Source organism: Alosa pseudoharengus, unplaced genomic scaffold, assembly GCF_046254945.1.
Source record: "Alosa pseudoharengus isolate Yale_2024_CS ecotype anadromous, Long Island Sound unplaced genomic scaffold, YU_APseudo_1.1 YU_APseudo_1.1_scf_6, whole genome shotgun sequence".
NCBI classification, from domain to species: domain Eukaryota; kingdom Metazoa; phylum Chordata; class Actinopteri; order Clupeiformes; family Clupeidae; genus Alosa; species Alosa pseudoharengus.
Genome location: NW_027468848.1, coordinates 28054082 through 28079019, shown reverse-complemented (window position 1 = coordinate 28079019; position 24938 = coordinate 28054082). Strand labels below are relative to the sequence as shown.

At 45.7% G+C, this 24938-nt stretch overlaps 1 protein-coding gene across 1 annotated transcript in view; it reads left to right on the top strand.

Moving 5' to 3' along the window:
- Positions 1 to 8419: 8419 nt before the first annotated feature.
- Positions 8420 to 24938, top strand: part of wdfy3 (WD repeat and FYVE domain containing 3) — an 86254-nt gene continuing 69735 nt past the window's right edge. Inside the window, exons 1-7 of the mRNA XM_076270892.1 lie at positions 8420 to 8627; positions 10411 to 10534; positions 13608 to 13717; positions 20562 to 20723; positions 22441 to 22633; positions 22868 to 23054; positions 23623 to 23789. Of these exons, the coding sequence (XP_076127007.1) occupies positions 8448 to 8627; positions 10411 to 10534; positions 13608 to 13717; positions 20562 to 20723; positions 22441 to 22633; positions 22868 to 23054; positions 23623 to 23789 (1123 nt within the window). The 5' untranslated portion in view covers positions 8420 to 8447. The remainder of the gene's footprint in view (positions 8628 to 10410; positions 10535 to 13607; positions 13718 to 20561; positions 20724 to 22440; positions 22634 to 22867; positions 23055 to 23622; positions 23790 to 24938) is intronic.

Sequence of the window (24938 nt, the reverse complement as noted above, 5' to 3'; positions counted from 1 at the left end):
TGTTATGTTAGCAGAGCAGCATGACACAAAGAAGACTCTCAGTGCGTTTGTGTTTGGATAGGCTATGTGCTTAGTGTCCCTGGAATCGTCACGTTGATGGTGATCATCTTGTTGTGTGTGTGCGTGTGTGTGTGTGTGTGTGTGTGTGTGAGAGAGAGAGAGCGTGTGTGAGAGACGCTCCTGTGGTTGTGAAACAGTCTGAGTCAGTGGAGGAATGTAGCATCTCTTGTGAAAGCAGACCTGGGGTTTTGCGGTCACGGACCCTGCAGACAAGGGCTGATTCTGCATTAGCATAGCGGCTCTAGCACTCACGTCTGAGTGGAAACATTCCCTCCAATAAGCAGTTTACATGTCCTGTGTGTTGGTTGGGAGAAAGCCTCTGACTTTGGCTCAGCGGCTACACACTTAGGACAGAGCCAAGGAGAGTCATAGGGACATTGCCAAGTGTCACTGATGTTAAAGTCTCACCCACTCTCAAAAACTAACTGTGCACCTTGGGAAATTGTCAAATCAGTGTCAGTGTCCGTGGTATATGAAATGGAAATATTTTGTATGACTGATTATGTTTTCGGTGTAAGGCCATCGTGCTACATGGAAATGATGAAGCTTAATGCTGATTTTCTACAGGGGGTGAAGTGCATGCTAGTTGCTCAGTAATCCCTCACATGTGATTTTAGATCAAGTGTCTGTCTTTGCCACATCACCAAGTCATGTGGTGTTTTTGCGTCAAATCTGTGAGATTACCAGACCAATGTGAGTTTGTTGCTCAGAAACACAGCACCACATAATGAGCTTCAAAAGACCGTTTTTAGCAAGCCCCTGCCATCCACCACCCCCACACCGATTTACGACAGTCACACCAACAGTCCCACGAGTCAGGAAGACTAAGCTGTTCACTGTGTCAATCTGATGATAGCAATTTGTGGGATGTGAACCCCCCCACCCCACGGCTTGTTGTGTCACAGGAAGGAGCTTGCAGTGTTACAGCGTGGCCAGTGGAACCCGGCTACAGAGCCATGGGCAGAAGACACGTCACACAGCTCTGCTCACATTCCTCAAGGACCAGCCATGGGTCAGATTATATATATATATATATATATATATATATATATATATATATATATATAGTATTATATGATAGCTTTTTACTTTACTTAAAAAGTTTTTTTTTTTTTTTCAATTAAACCTTTAATTTGATAGTTTGACCAGTGGTCATTCAGTTCAATAAAAGTGACAAACAACTAGGCTAGACACAGAAGGGACAAAGGATATAAGGAAATAGACAGCCTGTCCTCAGAAGTACCCAACCTCAGTTTAGATATGAAGGCCGCATTTGGCCTGCATGATTTCAGTTCCTGTCAGGCTAGTTAGAGACCAGTGTCTTGTGAACCACAGCACTGACCTCCAGGATGTGGGTCAGCTGGGCTTATCTCAGTGAAATCAGACTCCTTCCAGTATCCACACCAGATTGGGGTTGGGAATGGGAGGCTGGCAGGATGGGAGGTTCTGGTGGATTTCCACATTAGTTTTTGTTTCTCCTTCTCTGCCTGTCGGAGGGCGAGATGTTCTGACCTCGCAGCAGAGGCTGAGGTCAACATAACGGAAAGACAGCTCGCCAAGCTGTTTTTTCTTTTCTTTTTTCTTTTCTATTTTTTAATAATTCATGCTTGGAACCCCACTTTGCCACAGCTTGGGCGGGGGAAATCTAGCTTATGGCTACTTGTTACCTGCCTATATATTGTTATTAATTACACCATTAAATCGCCACTGACTGTGCTACTGTGCAAGTGAAAAAGTGCCATCTTATTTATACTGAGAGGCCTCTGTGCAAGTGAACGTGCTGTTTGAAGAGGGCAGTTCTACACTACCCTGCCTGAGTGGTCCTGTTTGAGTGTGAAAACAACATGAACTGACTGGGCACACCACCACAGGAAAATAAGCCAGGACTAGGGTTGCAAAATTCCGGGAATTTTCAAAGTTGGAAACTTTCCATGGGAATTAACGGGAATATACGGAAATTAACGGGAATAAACGGGAATTAATGGGAATAAACTGGGAATTTTTAATATGGCAAGTTAGTCTACTGTATAACAGGGAACTTAAATGTAGTGGACAAAACCCCATCTTGCAGAATAATATTAGTTAAAACAACCTGATTTATTGCAATTTCAGTCAAATTTCTACCCTGCACATACGTCAATCCCATGCACACAGCAATCAGCATAGGCTACATAATAGAAACCTATGGTGCGTTCATGTGCATGGGGAAAATAAATTCCGGGGGAAAATAAATTCCCAGTGAAAATGTCATCTCATGTGGGAATAACTGGTGTGAAACTGGGGGAAGTTTGCAAACAGAGTTGCCCAGTTATGTGCTTGTACGTCATTTTGCATAAACTGTAATGGGACAATTAATCTGTCTGATTAAGCTTGACAATTTATATATAACTTACATAATCTATAAGGTTTGGTTGGGGTGGTATGTTGTGTCATTATATTTTTATTTGTTTTACCATTTTCTGGGATTCTAACTGAACAAAATGATAGCCAGTCAATGTTCCAACCAATTGGATTTTATTGAGTGGTGTAATGACGTCACTCGTCAGGACCAATGAGGGAACTGGGAGTGGTCGAAGGAAATCGTGAAGCTGTCCGTGCGCTGTTGGAAATATATCAATTGATTATAAACCCCTGTTAAACCTAATAAATCTGACTCCGCTCAGTATTGGAAAAGTTTCGGTTCAATGTAACATTGCTATCCATAGTGGTTTGATACGTCCACAATACATATTGTTAATGAGAATGCCTAACTCGTTTTCTTGTGACACGCGCTCAAGCTTAGGAGTGTCAAACTCAAATTCACAGGGGGCCAAAATTAAGAACTGGGAGTATGTCGCGGGCCAAGCTCAACATTGAATAACCGATGTTTTTATTGAATTAAAACTGTATACACACACAAGAAAAAATAGAATGCAGGCATTTCTGAATATAGCCTAATAGAAAAAATATATTGAATATCTGAATAGAAAAAATATATTGGCCTATTTTTGCAGGTGAACTATAAAACATTTAACAACTATCAAAATTGTAATTGTAACTATTAACAGTTCATGGCAGTTCACGTCATGAACTCATGACAGTTCACGTTCACGTCATGACAGTTCACGTTCAACGTGGTGCCGTTTTATGTTGTTATGTTATGTCTCTTTAGTGACAGCTATGGTGAATCCACATACCAAGCAAACGGGTTTGTCCTTGAATAATATGAACATATAGGCCCTAATCGTTTTCCCACCTATCTTGAAAGCTCCGATTATCAATCTTTCGCTTCGCCAGTTTGTCTGGTTGCATGGATACATGTTTTGTTTATGAACAGAAAAGGCGGCATTAACGATGCAACGCATTTTGGGATATGAAGTGTTATCAGTGTATGATACACTGTACAGTATGTAGCAACTTGATGGGCTGCGTTGCCCTGGGCTGTGCTCATGCGCTGAATAGAATAGCGTGCTGGGCCAGCTCTAACGCGGATGCGCTGAAGAGAATACTGTCGGGCCAGCTCAGATATGGATGCGCTGTATAAACTACGCGGCGGGCCACTTCTAATACAGATTGAATAATGACCTCGCGGGCCACAAATAAGCAGCCCGCGGGCCTGAGTTTGACATCCCTGCTCTATACTATAGGTCTTCTCCAAATGCCGATTAATTCGGGCGGTTCCTAAACATAACACGTATTGGTCTGGAAGTGGTCAGAGGTTACATGCTGATCCGGACTGCTATACTCATCAGCGTGTTAGACAGTCAAGCGAATTCCTATGCTACAGGGGGTCAGGCTGTGCTAGGTTTTCGCGACCAATCTAGGACCATCACTGACAAACTGTGCCCACCGCTGTATAATGCTTGGTCATTTCATAATAACATGCCAGCTCCCAGCTGATTTAGTTTCTACGGCGGCGATAACTAATCCCAACCGTCCATTATGCTAGTAACGTTACCTAAACTGCTACTCTGGACTTCAAGTACAATAGAAAGGCTATGCGGGTCAGAACATAACAATTTATTTGTCAGATACAAGCTATTCATCCAATACATTATAGAAGGTACATCTAAATGAATAATGTGAAAGCTACGAAAACAGGTTAAAGGAACATTTAGGAAACCATATGAAGCAATCAGAGAATGAACATACCAGCTCAGAGGATGATGACTACACACCTTAGTGGTGCGGCAGATTCTGACTACAGAATAGAGTGGTGAAGTCCCGCCCCTTCCGTTTGCCTCCATGGGACCTATCTTTCAAATAAATTTGAACGGCAGTCTATGGCGAAAAATAAATTATTTTCTGGTCCCGGTTGACTTGTGCCTTGAATTACCCATATGATGTTTGTCAATTTTAAAGACAATTTTTCATGTAAAGACATTTGCAGTTTGTTTCGTAACTATTGAATTACAACATTGTGAAAGATCGTAATTCCAACGACTACAAACCCATCAGTCGCGCTAGTGACGTTATCTCATTCACAGCCACACTAGATTGTACAAGCATACCAGCAACAGGTCTTAATTGGGTTTTCCTTGCCGAAGAAAATACCATGAGTCAGAGGATTAAACACATCAGGTAAGTTGTATTCGTCCATAGACTGTACATTACATACTGTTAAGTGACATAGCAGGCAGCATGATGCAACCGTTAACTAGCATAACAGCTCTTATCGTTTCATTACGTTGGTGACGTACATCGTTCGAGACGAGAGATGTAGTCCACTGAGTGGATTCGCACAAAACCAACATAACTTTTGAAGTCTATCGAACAACAGTACTTTCTTAACGTGAAAATTTATCTTTTAAATTCACACACATCATATGTGAAATTCGTGGCACAATTCAAACTGGACCAAAAAATAATTGTTATCTCTCCATTAACTCCCGTTCATAATTTTTTGAAAGATAGGTCCCATGGACCGGAAGTAGAAGGGGCGGGACTTCACCACTCTATGGCTCCTAGAATCATGGAGGTATGCTCTGTGAACCTCACTTAAATAGGCTACCTAGTTTGTGGTTGGTTACATTGATATAGATCACATGATTGGAGGTCAGCTGATTTGGGATCACATGGTTTGAGGTCATCTGATTTGAGAGTACTTTGATGAGACTTGAGACCATTGTTGTAGTGAGAGTGAATCAATCAAGACATGACAAGGTATACATTTGATTACATTTCCTGTCCCTATAATTAACTGCTCCTGTGGACATGTGACAGTAAGCCCACAATAGGCCCACACTTAGTAGTTGATCAAGAGTCAATATATGACTGAAAAGATTATCATCAGCCTGGTAATTAGGATCCTTACAGTGGCGTGGTGTCTCTTGTGCAGTTTAGTGGTTTCAGTGTTGCTAGCTTAGCACGCTAGTAAACCATAGGCATGAGATTCCCGCTAGCATGGTAGCTAGCTTTGTATGCTAAGCTAAGCGAAAATATGAACAAAGAAAATATTGCTTATTACGAAACAAAATGTTAATGTCTGTATGAAACAGTAGGAATTACCAAAAATTCCCAGTTAATTTCCGTAAATTCCCATTAATTCCCATAATTTCCTTTAATTCCATGAAAGTTTCCAATTTGGAATATTTCCAAAATTCCCCATCTTAACTTCCCATGGAAAGTTTCCGGTAAGTTTCCGGAAATTTACCGGAAATGTTCCACCCCTTTGCAACCCTAGCCAGGACACACAAACACACAGACACACACACATCTTTTGGGCCAGATTTGTTTTCCATTTTTTTTTTAAGCAGCTGACAGCAGATTATGAGTCCATCGTTGCGACTGTGCTCTCCTCTAGGCAGACTTGTCATTTCATGAAACGTGCTGTACACTGACAGGGATGATCTGTTCCCATCAGGCATGTAGTGTTGGAAACTGGTATCCACAGCGCACACACACACACACACACACACACACACACACACACACACACACGCACACACACAGATTCACCTTGAATCCGGTAATAATAGATTTCCAGTCTAATATTCTGGTGATCTGGCAAAAGCTGACCTCTGAGCATTTAGCCACGGAAAGGCAGATCGGTCGTAGATTACAAAAAGAGTTTGTCAGAGTTAAATTACGTCTATGTGTCATAATCCAAATATCTCACGTGACCAATTGAAGTGTTTGTCCATGACCTCAGCCAAAAGCCATCCACCACAGTCGCGCCGTGCCAGAGAAGAGGTCAAAACACTCCCTAGTTAGAACAGTCTGGGCCTCGCATCCTGGCCTCGTCAGAAAGGAGCATCCGTCAAGCAACCATCAGCTCCACCACTTCTCTCTTTTTTTCCTTCTTTCAAAATGCATGAGGACATGCTGGAGGGCAGGGCCTTCACACCTCATGTTTACCCTGTCTGCCCTGTGCTGGGGCTATTTGCAGAGGGCTGAGGCAGTGGTGGTGGTGGTGGCAGGCAGCACAGTCATTTTATTTCTGGATGATGAACTCGACTCCCTCATCAGGAAGCTTGTGCCGAGTCACCGTCGCAACAGCGGGTTCACCGGCGGGTCACGCACTCTGCAGCCAAAACACCAGAATACCAGAGGAGGCTAAACGGTCTGGGCCGCGCCTGTGACACCACCGCCGGGCTGTTATTTAAAACCGGACGGTTGCTGTGGACCAGAATTACCCCAGCGTTGGCACCGTGCCCTCGGGTTTGTTGCCGTGCCGTCGCTACGACATTGGAACACAGTGAGTGGACCGTCACAGGGCTCTGAGTTAGCGCTGAAGCTTAGCCGCACGTGACTATTGTTTGACACTTCACCTTTCTTTCGTGGTCAAGGATTTTGTCTTTTGAGAAGACTGTGTTCAGCTTGATAGGATCTCCGAGGAGTGACACTTGAGCTTAACATCACCTGCCACCTGTTTTTGTTGTCTAGAAAGGGGACACACTAACACACACACACACACACACACACAACATATTTTATCTCCTCACCTCATAATGAGGAACAGTGAGGCTAAAGAAGGCTGTCCCCATGTGACTATTGACCATGTTGACATTTCTCTTGTTTACATGGAAGTGGAGGAAGAATAGCAGCCTAATGGAGACTGCTGAGCATTTTATGAAGCATTTGGTTTCAGTTGTGTGCACCATGCTTTTGAACCCTGTTGGGCCTTTGCAGTCAACACAGGGTTCTTTCAAGATAGCATGCCTTTGTAGGAAAGTCCTACCCAACCAACCCCATTGCCCTCTCTCTTTTATATTCTTTCTCTCTCTTGCTCTTTCTTTCTCTCGTCCTCTCTTTTTCTCTCTCTCTCCACTCAGTGAGAGTAATTTGCTGTGAAGAGAGGACTTCCTCATCCAGGGAAGAAGGGGAAATCTACTCTGTGGATTGTCAGAACCCTTTACCATCAGGGATCCCGTTGAGGACCGATCCAGAGGAGATTCCCTGGCCTTAGCCTGTCTCCGCTGGAACTACTGGTGGAGAGCAACAGCAGAAATACAGAATATAAAAACAGGCTTTAAAGCACTGTGTGTTCTCCAGTGTGGTTTTCACTTAGTTGTAAACGCTTTCATCCTTGAGTAATTGGCTGGCTTGTGTTTCAAAGCTTGAAACCTAGGAAATGTTCTTTGCTCTTGGTGAATGTGTTGGCATGGCAGTCAGCACTTGCTAACCACCATTCCCACCATCACCCTGATTCATCATAGCCCTCAGCCTGACCACACAATGGTGGATGGTTCCTAACTGTGTATGAGGACATAGTCTGACCCATGGCCAACTCGAGGTGTCTCCGTGTGCTCCGTGTGCTGCACTGCTTGAAGCTGAAGGGGTGTGTGTGTGTTCGTGTGTGTGGTGGTGGGTGTCTTGTTTAACGTGTCCAGTTTTGCGTAAAGATCAGTAGTGAAACCAAACTCTCAGATGCAGAGGTGGGGGGCACCACTGTGTGCTAAAGTGTACTTAACCATATTGTCCCACTTGTACATGTCAACTTAAAGAGCATTTGGGTTTCCAGCAGGGCACACAAACTGTTTAAAAGCGTAAACTATGCCTTTTGTGCACTAGAAGCCACTTTACATAAAAGTGTACGTTAGTCAAAATAAACTAATTTGGTCAACGCGCAGGACCATGCCACTGAGATTGCTGTCAGATACCAAGAGGAGGTGTGGTGTTGCGGGTGCAAGGCACTTTGTGGAAGTAAACACTGAGGAATCTGATAGAACCCGACTAACACAGGCTATAGCCTCCGCAACCTGAGCTCAGGCCAATGTGTGAAGATCCTCTCAGTGAAATGTCAAATCACTTTATCCGTAACTGGCTGTATCCATATTTCCTGTGTCTCACCCTCTCTCTCTCTCTCTCTCTCTCTCTCTCTCTCTCTCTCTCTCTCTCTCTCTCTCTCTCTCTCCCTCTCTCTCTCCTGGCGCAGGGCTGGCTTTGGCCTGAGGAAGCAGCTCAAGATGAACATGGTGAAGAGGATCATGGGCCGTCCGCGGCAGGAGGAGTGCAGCCCGCAGGACAACGCGCTCGGCCTCATGCACCTGCGCCGCCTCTTCTCCGAGCTCTGCCACCCGCCGCGTCACATGACCCAGAAGGAGCAGGAGGAGAAGCTCTACATGATGCTGCCCGTCTTCAACAGGGTACGAGACCCCCCACCCCTCCACTGTCTCTCTCTCTCCCTCTCTCTCCCCCTCTCTCTCTCTCTCTCTCTCTCCCTCTCTCCCTCTCCTTCTCTCTCTCTGTCTTGTTCACATCCAGATCCACACACATTACATGCACATGCACATGCACATCCCCATGTGACCACAAGTACAGCGAGACGTGGAGGAACTTTACAGGATTTTGCCCGACAGGAGGGAGTACTCCCTGTGCATTATGGTACTGCACAAACACACGCCCACAGGCTCATACACTCATGTGTACACACATAGTATCAAAATCCTCAAATAAGATATGTACTCACTTAAACCCACACACACTCACTCACTCACTCGGTCCACAGGACGCTCTCCGTGCTGTGCGGGTTTGTTATCATGGGCCTGCTTTTGAAGAACCGGCCCTCGGCTGGAGCTGGAGCTCCGTGTGCTTTTTAGCATAACCCAGGCCACAGGAGGGAGCAGGCACTCGTAGAGCCTTCGGTCCTCCAGCAGCAGCAGCCATGCATATTTAATGTTGTTTGCCCCGGTCGCGGGCCCACGCACAAGAGATTTGGCCCACCCACCCGGGCGCTGGTGCCGAGCGGCGAGGTTGCGTCCCGCGCCTGAAATATTCATGCTTATTTAGCAGGACGGGATTGTTCCTGTCGGGAGAGGAAAGACCACCCCACCCCCCGCCCCCCCCACCCCTCTGTGTTCCTTCTTCGCAAGCTTACACAAGGGGTCAGGGCCTCTGCTGCCTGTAGGGTGTGTGTGTTTGGTGTGTGTGTGTGTGTGTGTGTGTGTGTGTGTGTGCACACTTGGCCTACAAATCAAAAGGCCCATTGTCACAAGAAATGAGCAGAGAAACTGGTGTACCTGTTCTGAATAAAACAACCGGATACTTGCAGCCTGTATGCAGAATCTGTTATACAACCCAAAAATAACTCCCTGCTTCATCTATAGTCTCTGTAATGGCAGGACACAGACACTAGATACGCCATAACACCCAACGCTCGCCTGGTAGACCTTTTGAAGCATGTGGTCATGCATAGCAATGGCCTGATTATGAAGACGCACTATTTGAGAAGTCAAATGGCAATTAAGCCAGTGGAGAGCGCCAACGCACCTGGCAACGTCGCTTACAGTTCTGAAGAGGCTTGCAAATGAAGAGCCCTAGTTAGTGGCGGCGGCATTACTGCTATTGTTTGGGAAGAGACCACCGCAGAGGTGAAGAGTGCTACTGGCTCAAGTGGAATGCACTCTCCGGCCGAAAGGGGAATGCGCGCCATTAGCGGTGTTGCCGTGGTGATCAGCACTGCACTGGCTGTCTGAGTGTGTATGTGTGTCCTCATGAACCCTTCAGACAGAACCTGAGCTCTGTTAGAATGTTAAGATTACAGGATGTCACTCAAGGAGTATCAGTCCTTCCTGTTTCTCTCTCTCTCTCTCTCTCTCTCTCTCTCTCTCCAGTACAAATACTAAAAGATATACATACACAAATATTAAATGCCTTTCATAAACAAAACAATATGACCTTATCTGTTTGTTAAGGCAGTTATCCTGTTTCAGATGATGTTAAAGCAGTCTCTCCCAGTCTCCCAGTCTTTCAGTGTGCTCATTTGATATTTTTAGCCGAGTCTCTGTGCAGTCTGCCGACTCGGAGGCAGCGCTCTGTTGCCAGGGCGCTCGCTGCTGCTGTAACTAACTGTGTGTGTGTGTGTGTGTGTGTGTGTGTGTGTGTGTGTGTGTGTGTGTGTGTGTGTGTGTGGACCTCTGTAACACGCAGGTGTTTGGGAACGCTCCCCCGAGCTCCATGAACGAGAAGTTCTCCGACCTGCTCCAGTTCACCACGCAGGTGTCTCGCCTCATGGTGACCGAGATCCGGCGCCGGGCATCCAACAAGTCCACAGGTACGCACGTCGCACGCGCTACACACACTTTGCAGTGTTTGTAAACACACACACACCAATATCCACACAAATCCCCAATATGCATTTTAAAAACCTGACAATATATACAATGTCAATGTAAGATAGTGGATGTGAAAACAATCCATAACAAAGGACTGTGGCACCGTGTGTTCAGAGATAATGAGATTAATAAAGATTTTAGAATGGATACTGTTGAATAGTTTGATAGGTTACAGTAGATTTTATTGTTGCTATTCTGGCATTGTTGATCTGAATACATTTTTTACAGCTTGCATGTTACAGTAAAGTTAACGTTACCAGTGTGCTGCATTTGCGTAAAAGTGCCACATTTCTAAAGTCTATTTCTTTTCATGGCTTTCACCAAATCCTACATGCGATGTGAGCAAGCATTAGGGATAAAATCAGTTTAATTAAACTAGGCTACAATGTTTTCAGTTGGAATATCCTGGCCTAAGCGACGCGAAGCCGGTGGTGTGCTGTGGTGTGCAGCACGATGTAACGCGAACGAACGTTTAGAGCAAACCTTTTGCTGGATGCCCTGTTTCTAATTTATCTCTGTCACTCGCATTGCTCTGCTATTTTGATTGAGAAATATGACTCATATAACGGATTCAATGTGGACAGAGAACATTCAATCCTCCACAACAGTCGCTGGCTTGAATGCAGTGAGGATTCTCTCTATGAAGACACTGTGATTCTTGTCCGCGCGTGTCAGATACACAAATGTTGGCGCGGGCCACTCATTTGGCCCTTGCAGGCCACCATTTGGGGAATCCTGACTTAGTTATTGACTGAACTGACTATTCCGTTGAGGTTCTCTCTGGTCTTCTTTGCAAACCTGTTCTCTTTGATTGCCTGCTATTTTAGTGCTCTGTGATCGTTTGATTCAGCCTGTGCACGTCAGCCAGAGATGAATCATTTCCACTCTTTGGCCATTTTGCTTTAGGCATCTTTAGTCCCAGGCAAGAAAAAAGACTGTTTGGAAAGTGTGACCTGAGTCTCCCTACATTGCCTTTAAGGAAAGTGTTCATTGTTAGGCTTAAGAGAATAAAGCTTTAGAAACAAGGTGTCACCATCTTCTTATTCAGAATGTTGCAGTCGTAGCTCTCAACTCTCCCTGTCAGATGAGAGCCATTTACTAATTGCCTATGACACGGGCATTCATCACCTCACCATTTTGCCTTCATGTATTCATGCATCTTGCATTCCGAGGAAAAGACCCTGTCAGAATTATTGATCAAAACACCACCCAAACACTTTTCTCATGCGTTTAGCTTTGCGTCCCATAGGGACAGTGTATAGTTCCTCAAAGATGTTCTCCTGCTGTGGCATCTAATGTCATGTAGCCTCGTTCTCCACATAAAGGAGATTACAGTGGGCTGGAGACGTAGGGTGGGTGTGGGAGAGGTGTGTGTGTGTGTGTGTGTGTGTGTGTGTGTGTGTGTGTGTGTGTGTGTGTGTGTGTGTGTGTGTGTGTGTGTGTGTGTGTGTGTGTGTGTGTGTGTGTGTGTGTGTGTGTGTGTGTGTGTGTGTGTGTGTGGAGATGTGTGCGTGCGCGCTGGGGAGTGCTGTGCCGTGTGACAGACAGGTTAGGGGAGTGAGCGATGGGACTAAATGAGTGATTTATTAACGGCCAGAGTGGAAGAATCATCCGTCGCCGTCGCTGTCACTTTCAGCCTCCCTCCAGATGGAGAGGGTGACCTCTCAGTTACTCTGACTCTCTCTCTCTTTCTTTTACTCTCTCTGTCCCTCTCTTCTCTCTCTCTCTCCCCCTCTGTTATTTCACCCCCCCCTCTCTCGTATATATTTTACTCTTTCTCTCTGTTTTTCTATCACTCACTCACTCACTCACTCACTCACTCACTCACTCACTCATTCATCCTTCACCCCCTCAGTTTCTCTCCTTCCTCTCTCCTCTCTCTCTCTCTCTCTCTCTTTCTCTGACAACCCCCCCCCCCCCCACCACACTCTCTCTTGATCATCTCCGCCCCACAGTTGGCATTCTCCTCGCCTAGCCAGTTGGCTGTGGTGATGGATTGGCCTGCACTGCACTGCCAGGCTTATGGCCCTCATAAAGGGGGTACGCTCTAGTGGTGTCTGCACGCTGATTTGAAAGAATGTGCCTTTCACGTCGGCTGACTGAAGAGTCCGACTGAGCGCAGGGACTCTCTATGCCTTATGAAAGAGGACATTATATGGTGCTGTCTGTCTGTGTGGAGAAGCATCTCCAGCTAAATGGTGTGTGGCAGCGGAGTTGGATAGAGTTTTTTTGCAAATAGAGGCTGGTGTTGTTGGTTGTAAATTTCAGTGAGATTCTGCAAATTAGGGAGAGGAACTGGACACACACACACACACACACAGACACACACACACAGACATACAGTAGACATACACACACAAGCACGTAGATGAGACTGTGGTGTAATTACTGCTATTATGTATTGGGTGATCTACGTGATGGATTGTACTGAGACAGGGAGTTTTGTCCTACACACACACACACACACACACACACACACACACACACACACACACACACACACACACACACACACACACACAGACACACACACACAGACATACAGTAGACATACACACACAAGCACGTAGATGAGACTGTGGTGTAATTACTGCTATTATGTATTGGGTGATCTACGTGATGGATTGTACTGAGACAGGGAGTTTTGTCCTACACACACACACACACACACACACACACACACACACACACACACACACACACACACACATACACACACACACACACACACATGTACACACACACATACACAGTAATGTTGAATATCATAAATTGCTTAAGCATACTGTGTACTATGTGATTGTCTGTAAAAGTTCCTTTGCCTTAAACGGCATCGGATGTGGGGTGGAAGACGTTGTTGGCGCAGTGGTGAACAAGCCTAATGAACTAACTGCTCATACCCAGACCACCAGACTCCAGACTCACAGGCCAGACTCTGGAGAATTAATTAAATTGATGAATTAAAAAGATGACCTGTGTTTGTCTGTGTGTGTGTGTGTTTGCCCCCTACAGAGGCTGCCAGCCGTGCCATAGTGCAGTTTCTGGAGGTGAATCAGAGTGAGGAGACGAGCCGTGGCTGGATGCTCCTGACCACCATCAACCTGCTGGCCTCATCCGGACAGGTTGGTGCACACACACACACACACGTACATGCAAGGTGTACACACATGGTGTACTGATACCAGAAAGGTATCACGATGCCCTGATGCCAATTTCCAACGATTTTAGAATCAATACTTTATTAAAATAATAGCATTCCGTGTCTGTGTGGACTGCTCCCACTCGCCATGCTCCTTGCACGCAACTAGGCAAGTGGGTGTGTCAAGCAGGCAGCTCTGAGTGAGTGAGTAAGCAGCAAATGTCAACACAAGTTCTTTGCCGACAGTCCTATGCTTGTGGATAAAACAAAAGGTCGAAGTGAAATCTGAAACTATTTCGGATACATCGCGGATATTGAAGGCAAGCCAACAGGTACATTGAGGCCCATCTGTAAAAAAAAATTTCAAAGCCATTCAAAGGGAAGTAGGCTACACATAAAACTTGGCTAAGTACCTCACAGACATGCCAACATTTTTAAAGAGTTTAAAGAACGACAGGTTAACGAATATACTGTAGAAAACACCACTACGTGATCAGTGCCAAGTTTATCTCCTTAGTTATAGGCTAGGCCTATATTCTGGGAAAAGCAAACCTTCCTTCATCAGTGAATTTTGACAAGACATAACGACTGTGATCATAGTGTGCTAACGTGATGAAAACGCAATGTTCATGCTAGTATTTGGTCAGTAGCCTACTGGTAATGCTTGTCATGGCATGTAGACTGCAATTTGTTCAATAATTATTTCCTAGATGTAGGATAGGCTACCCAAATGCGCTCATTGAAGCCCACACCATACCACTGAAGTGTGTTGAGTCCTGATAGTGGCCTAGGCTATGGTAGCAAATAATGTTAACTATGAAAGAAATAGACATAATGTATGAATGTGCGCACAGATATATTGCAACAGGTAATGGTGTATCTGACTAAGACTTGAGTGGTTGAAACGTACTTATTATATCTTCACTTTTTTCCCCTTTGCAACTATCAAAAAATCCCATAAACATGGGAAGTCTTAGAGTAGTCTACATCAGAAGGCCTAAAGATTAGGCCCTTCTGCATAGCATTTAATGATTTGCATGCAGTAATTTGAACACTGACCTTGATCTAGCCTAATTTCGCTATTTAAAGGTAATTTATTGTCAAAACACAACACAACAATAAAGATCTTAATCACTCACAAACTGCTATTTTACTGAGTGTAAAGATAATAAACATGTAAGAAGTTGCACACTACAAAAGTACACCAAATTCAACACAAATGACTCAATACATTTGGAGGAGGTCTACGTCCTATCTTATCCAGATATTTTAGGATATCGCCGTGGTATCGTTTCAGTATTGACTGTAGCAGTACTTAACCCTTAGGTCTTGCAGTGGCAGTAGGGATCTCATAATTAAAGCTGCCATGCCTGTGGTGAGCCTGTGGTGCCAGTGTCTGTTTGCTCTCTCTCTCACTTTCTCTCTTTCTCTCTGTGTTTCTCTGTGTTTCTTTCTTTCTTTCTTTCTTTTACTCTCTCTCTCTTTCTCTGCCTCAGCTGAAGAATTTCAAAGGCTTTTGCTTGTTGAGTTTTTTTAATCAAGCAGAGGTGTATCTTGCAACACTGATGTGTGTGTGTGTGTGTGTGTGTGCGTTTGTGTATGTACTGTATGCCTGTGCGTGCGTGCGTGCGTGCCTACCTGCCTGTGCATGCAAGTGCATGTGTGTGTACAGAAACTCCTGAGTGATTCATGTTATGTAAGGGATAATGTATAGAACGCCGGTCATTATTGGGAAAATAAGTCCCGACAGGGCGAACCAGACTTGTCTTGCTTCGCCCTGAAGGGACTTATTTTCCCAATAATGACCGGCGTTCTATACATTATCCCGCTTATTATACGGCTACTTGCCAAAATGAAAAAATAAACTTGACGATATGTCTCTATACACTTATTTGTTACCGTGGCTTTTGCTGAGAAACAAATAGTTCGCAACACACGCTGAACTTGAATCAAACATTCTTTAGAACACAGCTGATCAACCGTCTGCTTTCACTTTTGAATGAAGGTCCAATGCAAGAAGTGACCGGACTACTTGCGGAATGATATGAAAAACTTAAATCAGCAGCACAAAACCCGTTGCCATTGACAGCGGTAATTATATGTTTGCAGCGGTAATTACATGAAAATATTTTACCGTTGGGAAAATATTTTAACGTTGGGAAATCCCATTCAAGTCAATGGAGCATTCTACTAGCATTGTGAAGAGCCGTATAATAATGGGATATAAATAAGACACTGGTGGTGAAAGTTGTGTGAAAAAAGAGTTTAGACTGTGTGGTAGGGCTTCGCTCCCTGTGTGTGTGTAAGAGAGAAAGAGAGAGAAAGTATTTTAATATATGCCCCAGAGGGAGTGAGTTGGGGTGGGGTATGGGGTATGTGCAGCCTCTTCTGCTTCTCAGCAGAAATCCATCCCTTTGTTGTCGTCCGTTTCTCTGGATTAATAATCCTCATCCAGACCTCCTCTCTCCTTGTCCTTTCTTCCCTTTCTCCATTCTTCCTCTTTATTCATCTCTCCTTCTCCTTCACCGGCGTGGCCTCAATTGCCCTCCTGCCCCCTAGCCCTCTGCCCCGCCTCAGGGAGTCTCACACCTTAAACTACCCCTTATGGCCCCTGGGCTCATGAAGCCCATTTCCATCACCTGAGTTCTAGACGGAGAGTTAGATCCTTCTGAGCGCTCGTGTCCAATCAGCCAGCATTAAAAGTCACCTCAGGCTGGGAGCCCTGCTTGTGCTAAAGCATGAATATGCATGGAGGAACTTTCCTCATTCCTCTTTTTCTTCTTTTGTCCCCTTCTCCTTCTCTCTCTCTCTCTCCCCATTCCTCCTTGTAACCCCAAGCAGTTTCTACAATTCTAACCCATATTGCAGGCCTGCACCATCAGAGGTAGCTGCATGGCTGCTGACATGATTGACTTGCTGTATTTATATACAGTATATCTGTAGAGCAAGCAGTCAGCATGCATTTATACAATCAACTGCTCTCTCGGTCAGGCTATATAGATCTGTCTGTCGGTTCATCTATTGATTAAACTATTGCTTTTGTTGTCTCTGCTCCAATCATTGACTTTAATTGATTTATAACTCTATATGTTGATCTGGATATCTGACTAATCTGTTCCTTGGCACATCTTTCTTTCTATTCGTCTTTCTGCATTCTGTCTTTCTCCCTCCCCCTTCTTTCGTGTGTGTGTGTGTGTGTGTGTGTGTGTGTGTGTGTATGTGTGTGTGTGTGTGTGTGTGTTGGTGCTGTCTCTGACAGATCAGACAAAAGGCCCTCCTGGCCCTGCTTCACTCTGTGACGTCAGTTAAACAACAGCCGGCTTTCTTTCCTCTCTGACAGACTGGCCTTCATCTTTCGCCTTCTCCCTCTCTCTCGTCTTTTCTCTCTCTCTCGCTCGTTCTTCTTCTCTTTTTCTTGTCCCCCCCCCTCTCTCTCTTTCTCTCTCTTGCTTTCTGGTTCCTCATTTGCACTCACTCCTTTTTCTCTTGTTGCCCATGCCCTTGTTCACTCTCTCGCTTTCACTCCTTCCCTCTCTCCCCTTTGCCCTGCCTCTCCTGGCTCCCCCTTCCACACACACACACACACACACACACACACACACACACACACACACACACACACACACACACACACACACACATTCATTCTCTCTCTTTCATTTCATTCTCTCTGGCTCAATTTGTCTCTTTGAGAAAGGAATGATTCATCTGACTCATTTGTCTCTCTATGATATGTTTCCCCTCCACTCTGATCAGGGGTGGGGGTGGGGATGGGGGAGAGCTGATTAAAACTCCTGTGTCTGATTACCATGCTCCAGATAATACCCCCCCCCCCCTACACACACACACACACACACACACACACACACACACACACACACACACACACACACACACACACACAAACACATATATTCTAGAATCCCCCTACAATTGAGTGGAAAACTAACCTTCACCTCAGCCCACTTTGTCTACGTCTGTGTGTGTGTGTGTGTGTGTGTGTGTGTGTGTGTGTGTGTGTGTGTGTGTGTGTGTGTGTGTGTGTGTGTGTGTGTGTGTGTGTGTGTGCGCGTGTGTGTACCGCCTCACTGCATAATAATTCAAGCTTCCAGCAGGCAGCTCCTCAGTCACCGACCATCTTGCTGTCAATACAAAAGCCACCCACACAGAGACACACAGAGACACACAGACACACACAGAGACAGACATGAAGATGCCTAACCATGATCTGGTGACCTGTTCGAGTGTGCTTGTCCTTCCCCCAGACTCCCAGCAGGCTGTCTCTGGGGATGATACCTTAACCCTACACCCATCTTTATTAAAAGAGACAGTGAGTGGGTGAAACCCACCTTATGCAGCCTTGACAGTGGGTTCCCCCCGTGGTAAGAACATATAGTCTGCGTAGTTACTATAGTGCTGTAGGCAGATGGGGTTAAGGTACCTCTGCAGTTGTCTCTGTTTATATATCACACATCAGACTATTTCATAGGGGATTGGTATTGTGGTAATTACAGAAAACAAAGTAGGTAGCCTCTTTAGTGCAGTCCAGTCTTTTCAGGTCAGTACATTTGACACATCACAAAATGGCCCATTCCCACCGTGCTGAGAATTCACCACTGTGACGATGATGTTTATCGCTGATTGTGGTGACTTAGCCTGGATATTCCAGACCCTGGTAATCTAGAAAGATGAAACGTCTGGCCACGAATAATGTAATGGCCCAACTCGAGGGGCGGCACCAAGCGTGCATTTGAAAATCTCTCTGCACGCAATTGGATAAGACTATACGACCAATGTTTACTGACTGATTCCGGACTTCCGGCTCCCCGCGATACAAGTTGATACATTCAAATTGTGCTCTTGCGAGAACTCTGGATTTTCTAGGGTAGTGGTGACTGCAGACATGGCAGTGAAGAGGGCTGGAGTCCAGCCTGGTCACTGCAGACATGGCAGTGAAGAGGGCTGGAGTCCAGCCTGGTGGCTGCAGTGGCATTTCAACTCCACCCGCTTTCATTCCTCTCTCCACCCCTGCCTCTGTTGGGTCCCCACTGTTGGCACTGCTGAATCTATAAGCCGTCTGTGTGTGAGAGGGAGAGAGAGAGTGCTAGTATGTGAAGTGTATTAGCAGACATTTGTGTGTGAGTGTGAGTGTGTTTGTTCTCTCTCTCTCTGTGTGTGCGTGCGTGCGTGCGTGCGTGTGTGTGTGTGTGTGTGTGTGTGTGTGTGTGTGTGCATGCATGTGTTCCTCTGCTGTGGTGCTCATGAGACCGGCTCTGTCAGGAGGTGTGATGTTGACCTGTGTGGCAGCCTGTTCACATCCATTCACAGCCAGACGCTTTCTGTCCACACCGCGCTGATGAATGGGGGAGAAAAAGGCCCTGTCACTCTTACAAGAGCCGTGTGTGTCAGTCAGGGGCAGGACTGAGTATCTTTGTGTGTGTGTGTGTGTGTGTGTGTGTGTGTGTGTGTGTGTGTGTGTGTGGGGATGTTTTTTGCATGTCTGAATTAGACACTGTGTCACTGTGACTGTCTGCATTGCAGTTTGTGTGAATATGGAGTCGGTGTGTGTTTCTGAGTGCCTGCAATGTGTGTCTGTATGCTCAGATCCAGTGGATGTGTGTCTCTGTTTTTGCCTTTCTCTGTGGCTGTTGGTGTGTGTGTGTGATTCATCTGTACCCAAGTGGCTTACCTTCTCCGACACAGTCCCCCACACATATTAATTTGACAGGCAACTCTGCCTATCTGCTTACAAGTGTCTGTGTGTGTGTGTGTGTGTGTGTGTGTGTGTGTGTGTGTGTGTGTGTGTGTGTGTGTGTGTGTGTGTGTGTGTGTGTGTGTGTGTGTGTGTGTGTGTGTGTGAGAGAGAGAGAGAGAGAGAGAGAGAGAGAGAGAGAGAGAGAGAGAGAGAGAGAGAGAGAGAGAGAGAGAGAGAGAGAGAGAGAGAGAGAGAGAGAGAGAGAGAGAGAGAGAGAGAGAGAGAGAGAGAGAGAGAGAGAGAGAGAGAGCCCTAATGAGACATGTCTTGCCCTAGTGTGACTGCACCCTGGAAAAAGAGAGATGTTTGACACTTCGCTCCACTAGGGTGCACATGGGCCCCCGTTTTCTCTGTCAGTATTGTTAGAGTTGTGGACAGATCTCCTTATTTGGATATGAATTGGGATTAGAGTAGACCAAAGCAACAGTTTGCCCATAATATTCACTATGCCATGTTTGTTTACCTTTTCACAAGCCTGATTTGCAAGTTTGTTTAAGGTCAGGTGTTGGTGTGGTTATGGTAATGTGACACAGTATGGCATAGCCCCGAAAAAAAGCCGAAGACTTGGCAGATGTTGTGTTTGCAGTGTGTGTGTGTGTGTGTGTGTGTGTGTGTGTGTGTATTATCTCTTGTGTGGCAGTTGAAGAACTGATGGAAAAATACAACTGCCTTTTGTTTCTCCATCTGTAGATTTTTGTTTTTAACTGGAGCCACATTTTACATGTATTCATTAGCTGATGCTTTTATCAGGAATAGCAGAGCTCAGAAATTGCACACATTTTTTTTATCAGACCTCTAATGTTTCTACTTTCAGACCTCTAATGTTTATACCCGCATCATTTTAATCACATCAAAAGCTCAGAGATGGCCATTATTCTCCTGCTCTTGTTAGATTCATTATGATCTATTGGTTTAGGCTTTTTTGGTGGAGCTATTCTTTTGGAATGCTAACCCTCAAAATGGCTGGTGGCGTACCTGTGTGCAGTTTGAATGCACACTACAAACATTTTATTCTTCATCTGTATTTACTTTCCTGTCTAACCCCCCTCTCTTTCTCTGCCCCCCCCTTTAGAAAACGGTGGACTGCATGACCACCATGTCGGTGCCCTCCACGTTGGTAAAGTGTCTGTACCTGTTCTTCGACCTGCCGCACACGCCCGAGGTGCCGGCCGCCACACAGACAGAACTGCCGCTGGCTGACCGCCGCGCCCTCCTACAGAAGGTCTTCGTACAGGTGAGGCCCTTCTCATGCGCAGCAGTGTGTGTGTGTATATCTGTGCCTGTACCTGTGTCTGTTGGTGTTTGCGTGCGTGTGTGTGTGTGTGAGAGAGGCCATTCTCCTGCGCAGCAGAGAGCAGTCACTCAGCCTCGGTGCTGCCTCGACATCCAGTCAGATGAGTGGATCATGTGACTGACTGACTGGTCTGTCAACTGTGAGTTTGCCAACAACATTATATTGTTTGTTTCCCACCAGATGTTGGGAACAGATGATAATAGGATACAGGTAGATGGTAGAGGGAAATGGACATTTTGTCAGGTATGGCATTTGCAAAGGCCAACTTGTTTTGTTGGATGGACTCTTGGATGAACTGATAAATATAAAAGGTTTAATAATATATTATCCTCTAGGCTATATCTTTAATTGCATATATTACATAGGGTAGTTTTGTCATTTGTAAATACTGATTAGACACCGCACTGTACTGTTTGTCACTTGTTTAATACTCAATACATGTAACATAACATACTGTTAGCAATGTATTTTGTGAAATGCATTTAGAAAGGCTATGGCTAGACAACGGGCTATATTCACCCTCAGGATTTAAAATCCTGTAATGTCCAGTCTGCTTGTTGTTGTTGATGTAGCATCACAGGCTCATCTGTGCAGACTCGCCAAGTAGCACAGAGATCAGGATGTCAAAGCCCACTTCTGTTTTTTTGGGGGCAGTGAGGGGAGTGCATAGGGGAAGTGAGCTGCTTCCACTGTGTGAGTGTGTGAGAGTGAGTGTGAGTGTGAGTGTGTGTGTGTGTGAATGTGTGTGTGTGTTTGTGACGGAGAGGTGGGGTAGGCGCCTGTATTTCCTCTATGGCCCAGCCCCAGTAATCATTTCCTCTGTGAGCACTGAGCTCAGAGTGAGCTGACTCTGCTGACCAGTGAGCAGCCCTGACTCCCCCACTCATCTCTAGTAAGATCAATACTACACAATAATCTGGACATTGGAAGTGGAGAAAAAGGAAATCCCCTGATTAAGTTGGACCAAATAGTGACCGATGGATATCGGCACTAACCAACCCCAGCACAAGCCTAAAGCATAGCCTGTAGTCTGGGCTAAAGTCAACCAGGAGCCTGAAGCGCATTTGTAACTGTAAGACTTAAACCATTCATGCCATCAGCTCAACTTGAGTTTATCTTCAGTGTTTAATTATAGGCATTGTTTGAGGTTATAGGAAGTTCTTTAAGGTCTTACTTTAAGATGAAGTTAGAAGATATTGAAAGCAACATATACGGCAGTTAAAATAAAACAATACCGGTACGTCTGAATGGTCACATGCAATGCTATCCATTATCATTTTTTTGTAACATTTTGTACAGTAGCAATGAGAGAACATTGAGAACTTTGAGAGAAAGGGAAAAAAGCATAGGAGGAATCTGTTTCTTTTCTGTCTGACTCTCTCTGTCTGTCTGTCTCTCTCTTTCTCTTTCTCTCTCTGTCTGTCTGTCTGTCTGTCTCTCTCTTTCTCTCTCTCTCTCTCTGTCTGTCTGTCTGTCTCTCTCTCTCTCTCTCTCTCTATGTCTGTCTGCCTCTCTTTCTCTCTCTGTCTCTCTCTCTGTATGTCTGTCTGTCTGTCTCTCTCTTTTTCTCTCTGTGTCTGTCTGTCTGTCTCTCTCTCTCTCTCTTTCTCTCTCTCTCTCTCTCTCTCTTTCTCTCCGTCTGTGTGTCTCCATGCAGATCCTGGTGAAGTTGTGTAACTACGTGTCCCCGGCGGAGGAGCTGGCCCAGAAGGACGACCTGCAGCTGCTCTTCAGTGCCATCACGTCCTGGTGCCCGCCACACAACCTGCCCTGGAGGGCCAGCGCCGGCGAGGTGCTCACCACCATCTCCAGACACGGCCTCAGCGTCAACGTGGTCAAATATATACACGGTGAGCTGTGTGTGTCTGTGTGTGTGTGTGTGTGTATGTGTGTTTTGTCAGTAACTCTGTGTGTCTATATTATCAGGCTGTATAAATCAGGCACTGTCCTTCGTTGTCTGTGAGTTCCTGGCTGAACCTGTTGCCTCTCCCCCACCCTTCCTCTCCATCTTCCGTCCTTCCATCCCTCTTTCCCTCCCTCCCTCTCATCCTTCCTTCACTCCTTCCTTCCTTCCCTCCCTGTAGAGAAAGAGTGTCTCTCCACGTGCATTCAGAACATGCAGCAGTCAGACGACCTGTCGCCGCTGGAGATCGTGGAGATGTTCGCCGGGCTCTCGTGCTTCCTGAAGGACTCCAGCGACGTGTCCCAGACACTCCTGGACGACTTCCGCATGTGCCAGGGCTACAACTTCCTGTGTGACCTCATGCTCAGGTCAGTCCTGACCCCTGACCTTTCTGACCTCTGAGAGGCGGCGACTCGTATGACACTGACTCAAGCTTTGTGGGTGGAAGTCGTAATGGCTAGTAGCTTTTATTTGTTTATGTTGGTGTCTTTTTTAGTTCCTGCCTAAGAGTATAGTCTTGGCTCCCACTGGAGAGCTAGTCTGCTTTATAGACTTCCCCTTTCTTCTTTAGCGTTTATGTGGTAAAGCAAACATTTTTTGTGACTGAAGATATTTTCCAAGTCCTCTTTTAATCACTTATTTAACACCACTGGAAATTTCAGGGTTCAAAATCATTAAGATTTTAAAAATATTTTTCATCTATAATATTTTCTCAGTCCATTATTTGAGTTATTAGTGGCACATTTATGCTGCACATGCAGCGTATACAACAACATGTACAACATTTGAAAACACATATAATTTCTTATAATAGGTTATAAAGTATTTACAAAAATATAGCCAGTATTTATAGTCAGCATAGTCCTCATTTAAAGGTTTGTGTTGTCACAGAGGCTGGAGTTTGCATCACTTATAAATGTTGGTGTTGTTGCACAGGCTGGAGCAGGCCAAAGAGGACGAGTCCAAAGATGCGCTGAAGGACCTGGTGAATCTGGTGACCTCGCTGACCACATATGGCGTGACGGAGCTGAAACCGGCCGGCCTCACCACCGGCGCCCCCTTCCTGCTGCCTGGCTTCGTGGTCCCGCAGCCCTCGGGGAAAGGTCGGTCCTCCAGGAAGCTGTTGTGTTTCGACTCTCATTTCCCCTTTAGCCCGGCTAAGGTCAGGCCACAGAATGGTGTGAGGAGGATGTGGGAGGAGTCGGAGGGGTCAAAGGGTCACGAGTCACTCCACCACCGCCGTCCTACGCTTACTAACTAACCCTTGGCATTAGCATTGGTAATAGCTGAGGAGAAGCCCTGATGTGGAGATGGTCAGGAGTGGTGTTGGGGAAAACAACCCCAACAGCTCCACCCCAACCACCCCCGCCAGTTCGACCTTGCAGTCCATTCCTGGGATAGCTGGCTAGCTTAGGGGGTCATGGCCTGCTGCTCTCTCCTCTTTGCCAGCCAAAAGTTCCGGAACATTCTCACGGAATGTTTTTCGAATTCCGCCAATGCGCTGGCTTGTTACGTAAACAGATTTTGTCATGCTTCATTATGGTTAAGATGTATGCTCCCTGACTGCTCTCTCTCTCTCTCTCTCTCTCTCTCTCTCTCTCTCTTTCTCTTTACCTCTACCCTTTCTCTCTTTCTCTATTTTCTCTCCATTCTTTCTCTCTTCTCCCCACTCTCTCTTTCTTTTTCTTTCTTTCTTTTTTCTTTCTTTTTTCTTTCTCTCTCTCTGTCTGTGCATCTTTCAGTTCTATTGACCATTTAAAGGAACCTCAGCCTGTGGGACTCTTCTCTTTTAGCCACCCAGTGGCACGCGGGTAGTGGGTCATGTGGGTTTCAGATCCAGGCTGTTGGTCTCAGAGCACAGGCTCCCCCACGCCATCCTTACCCAGAGCTCTTTGGTGAGCAGCAATTGGAACGGCCCTGTGTTTGCACCACTACTGAGATACGAGTCACAACTGTAAGAGCATGCACTCGCTAACAACATTAATTGCATGAATTAATGGAGGGGAGGGGACCTCATGCTGTATTACCTAGTTAGAGCTGTCTCTGTTTGTGTGTGTGTGTGTTTGTCGGTGTTCCCCCCGTCTGTTTTCTCCAGCGGCAGCAGACAGGCGACAGGGTATTAGTCTGGCGGCAGGGGTGCAATTTACTAAAAAGGCAAACATGGCAATAAAGCCGTTTACACGCCTCACTGACGACACACACACACACACACAGAGCTTTCTCCCAGCTGTCACATAATAATAATCCCATGG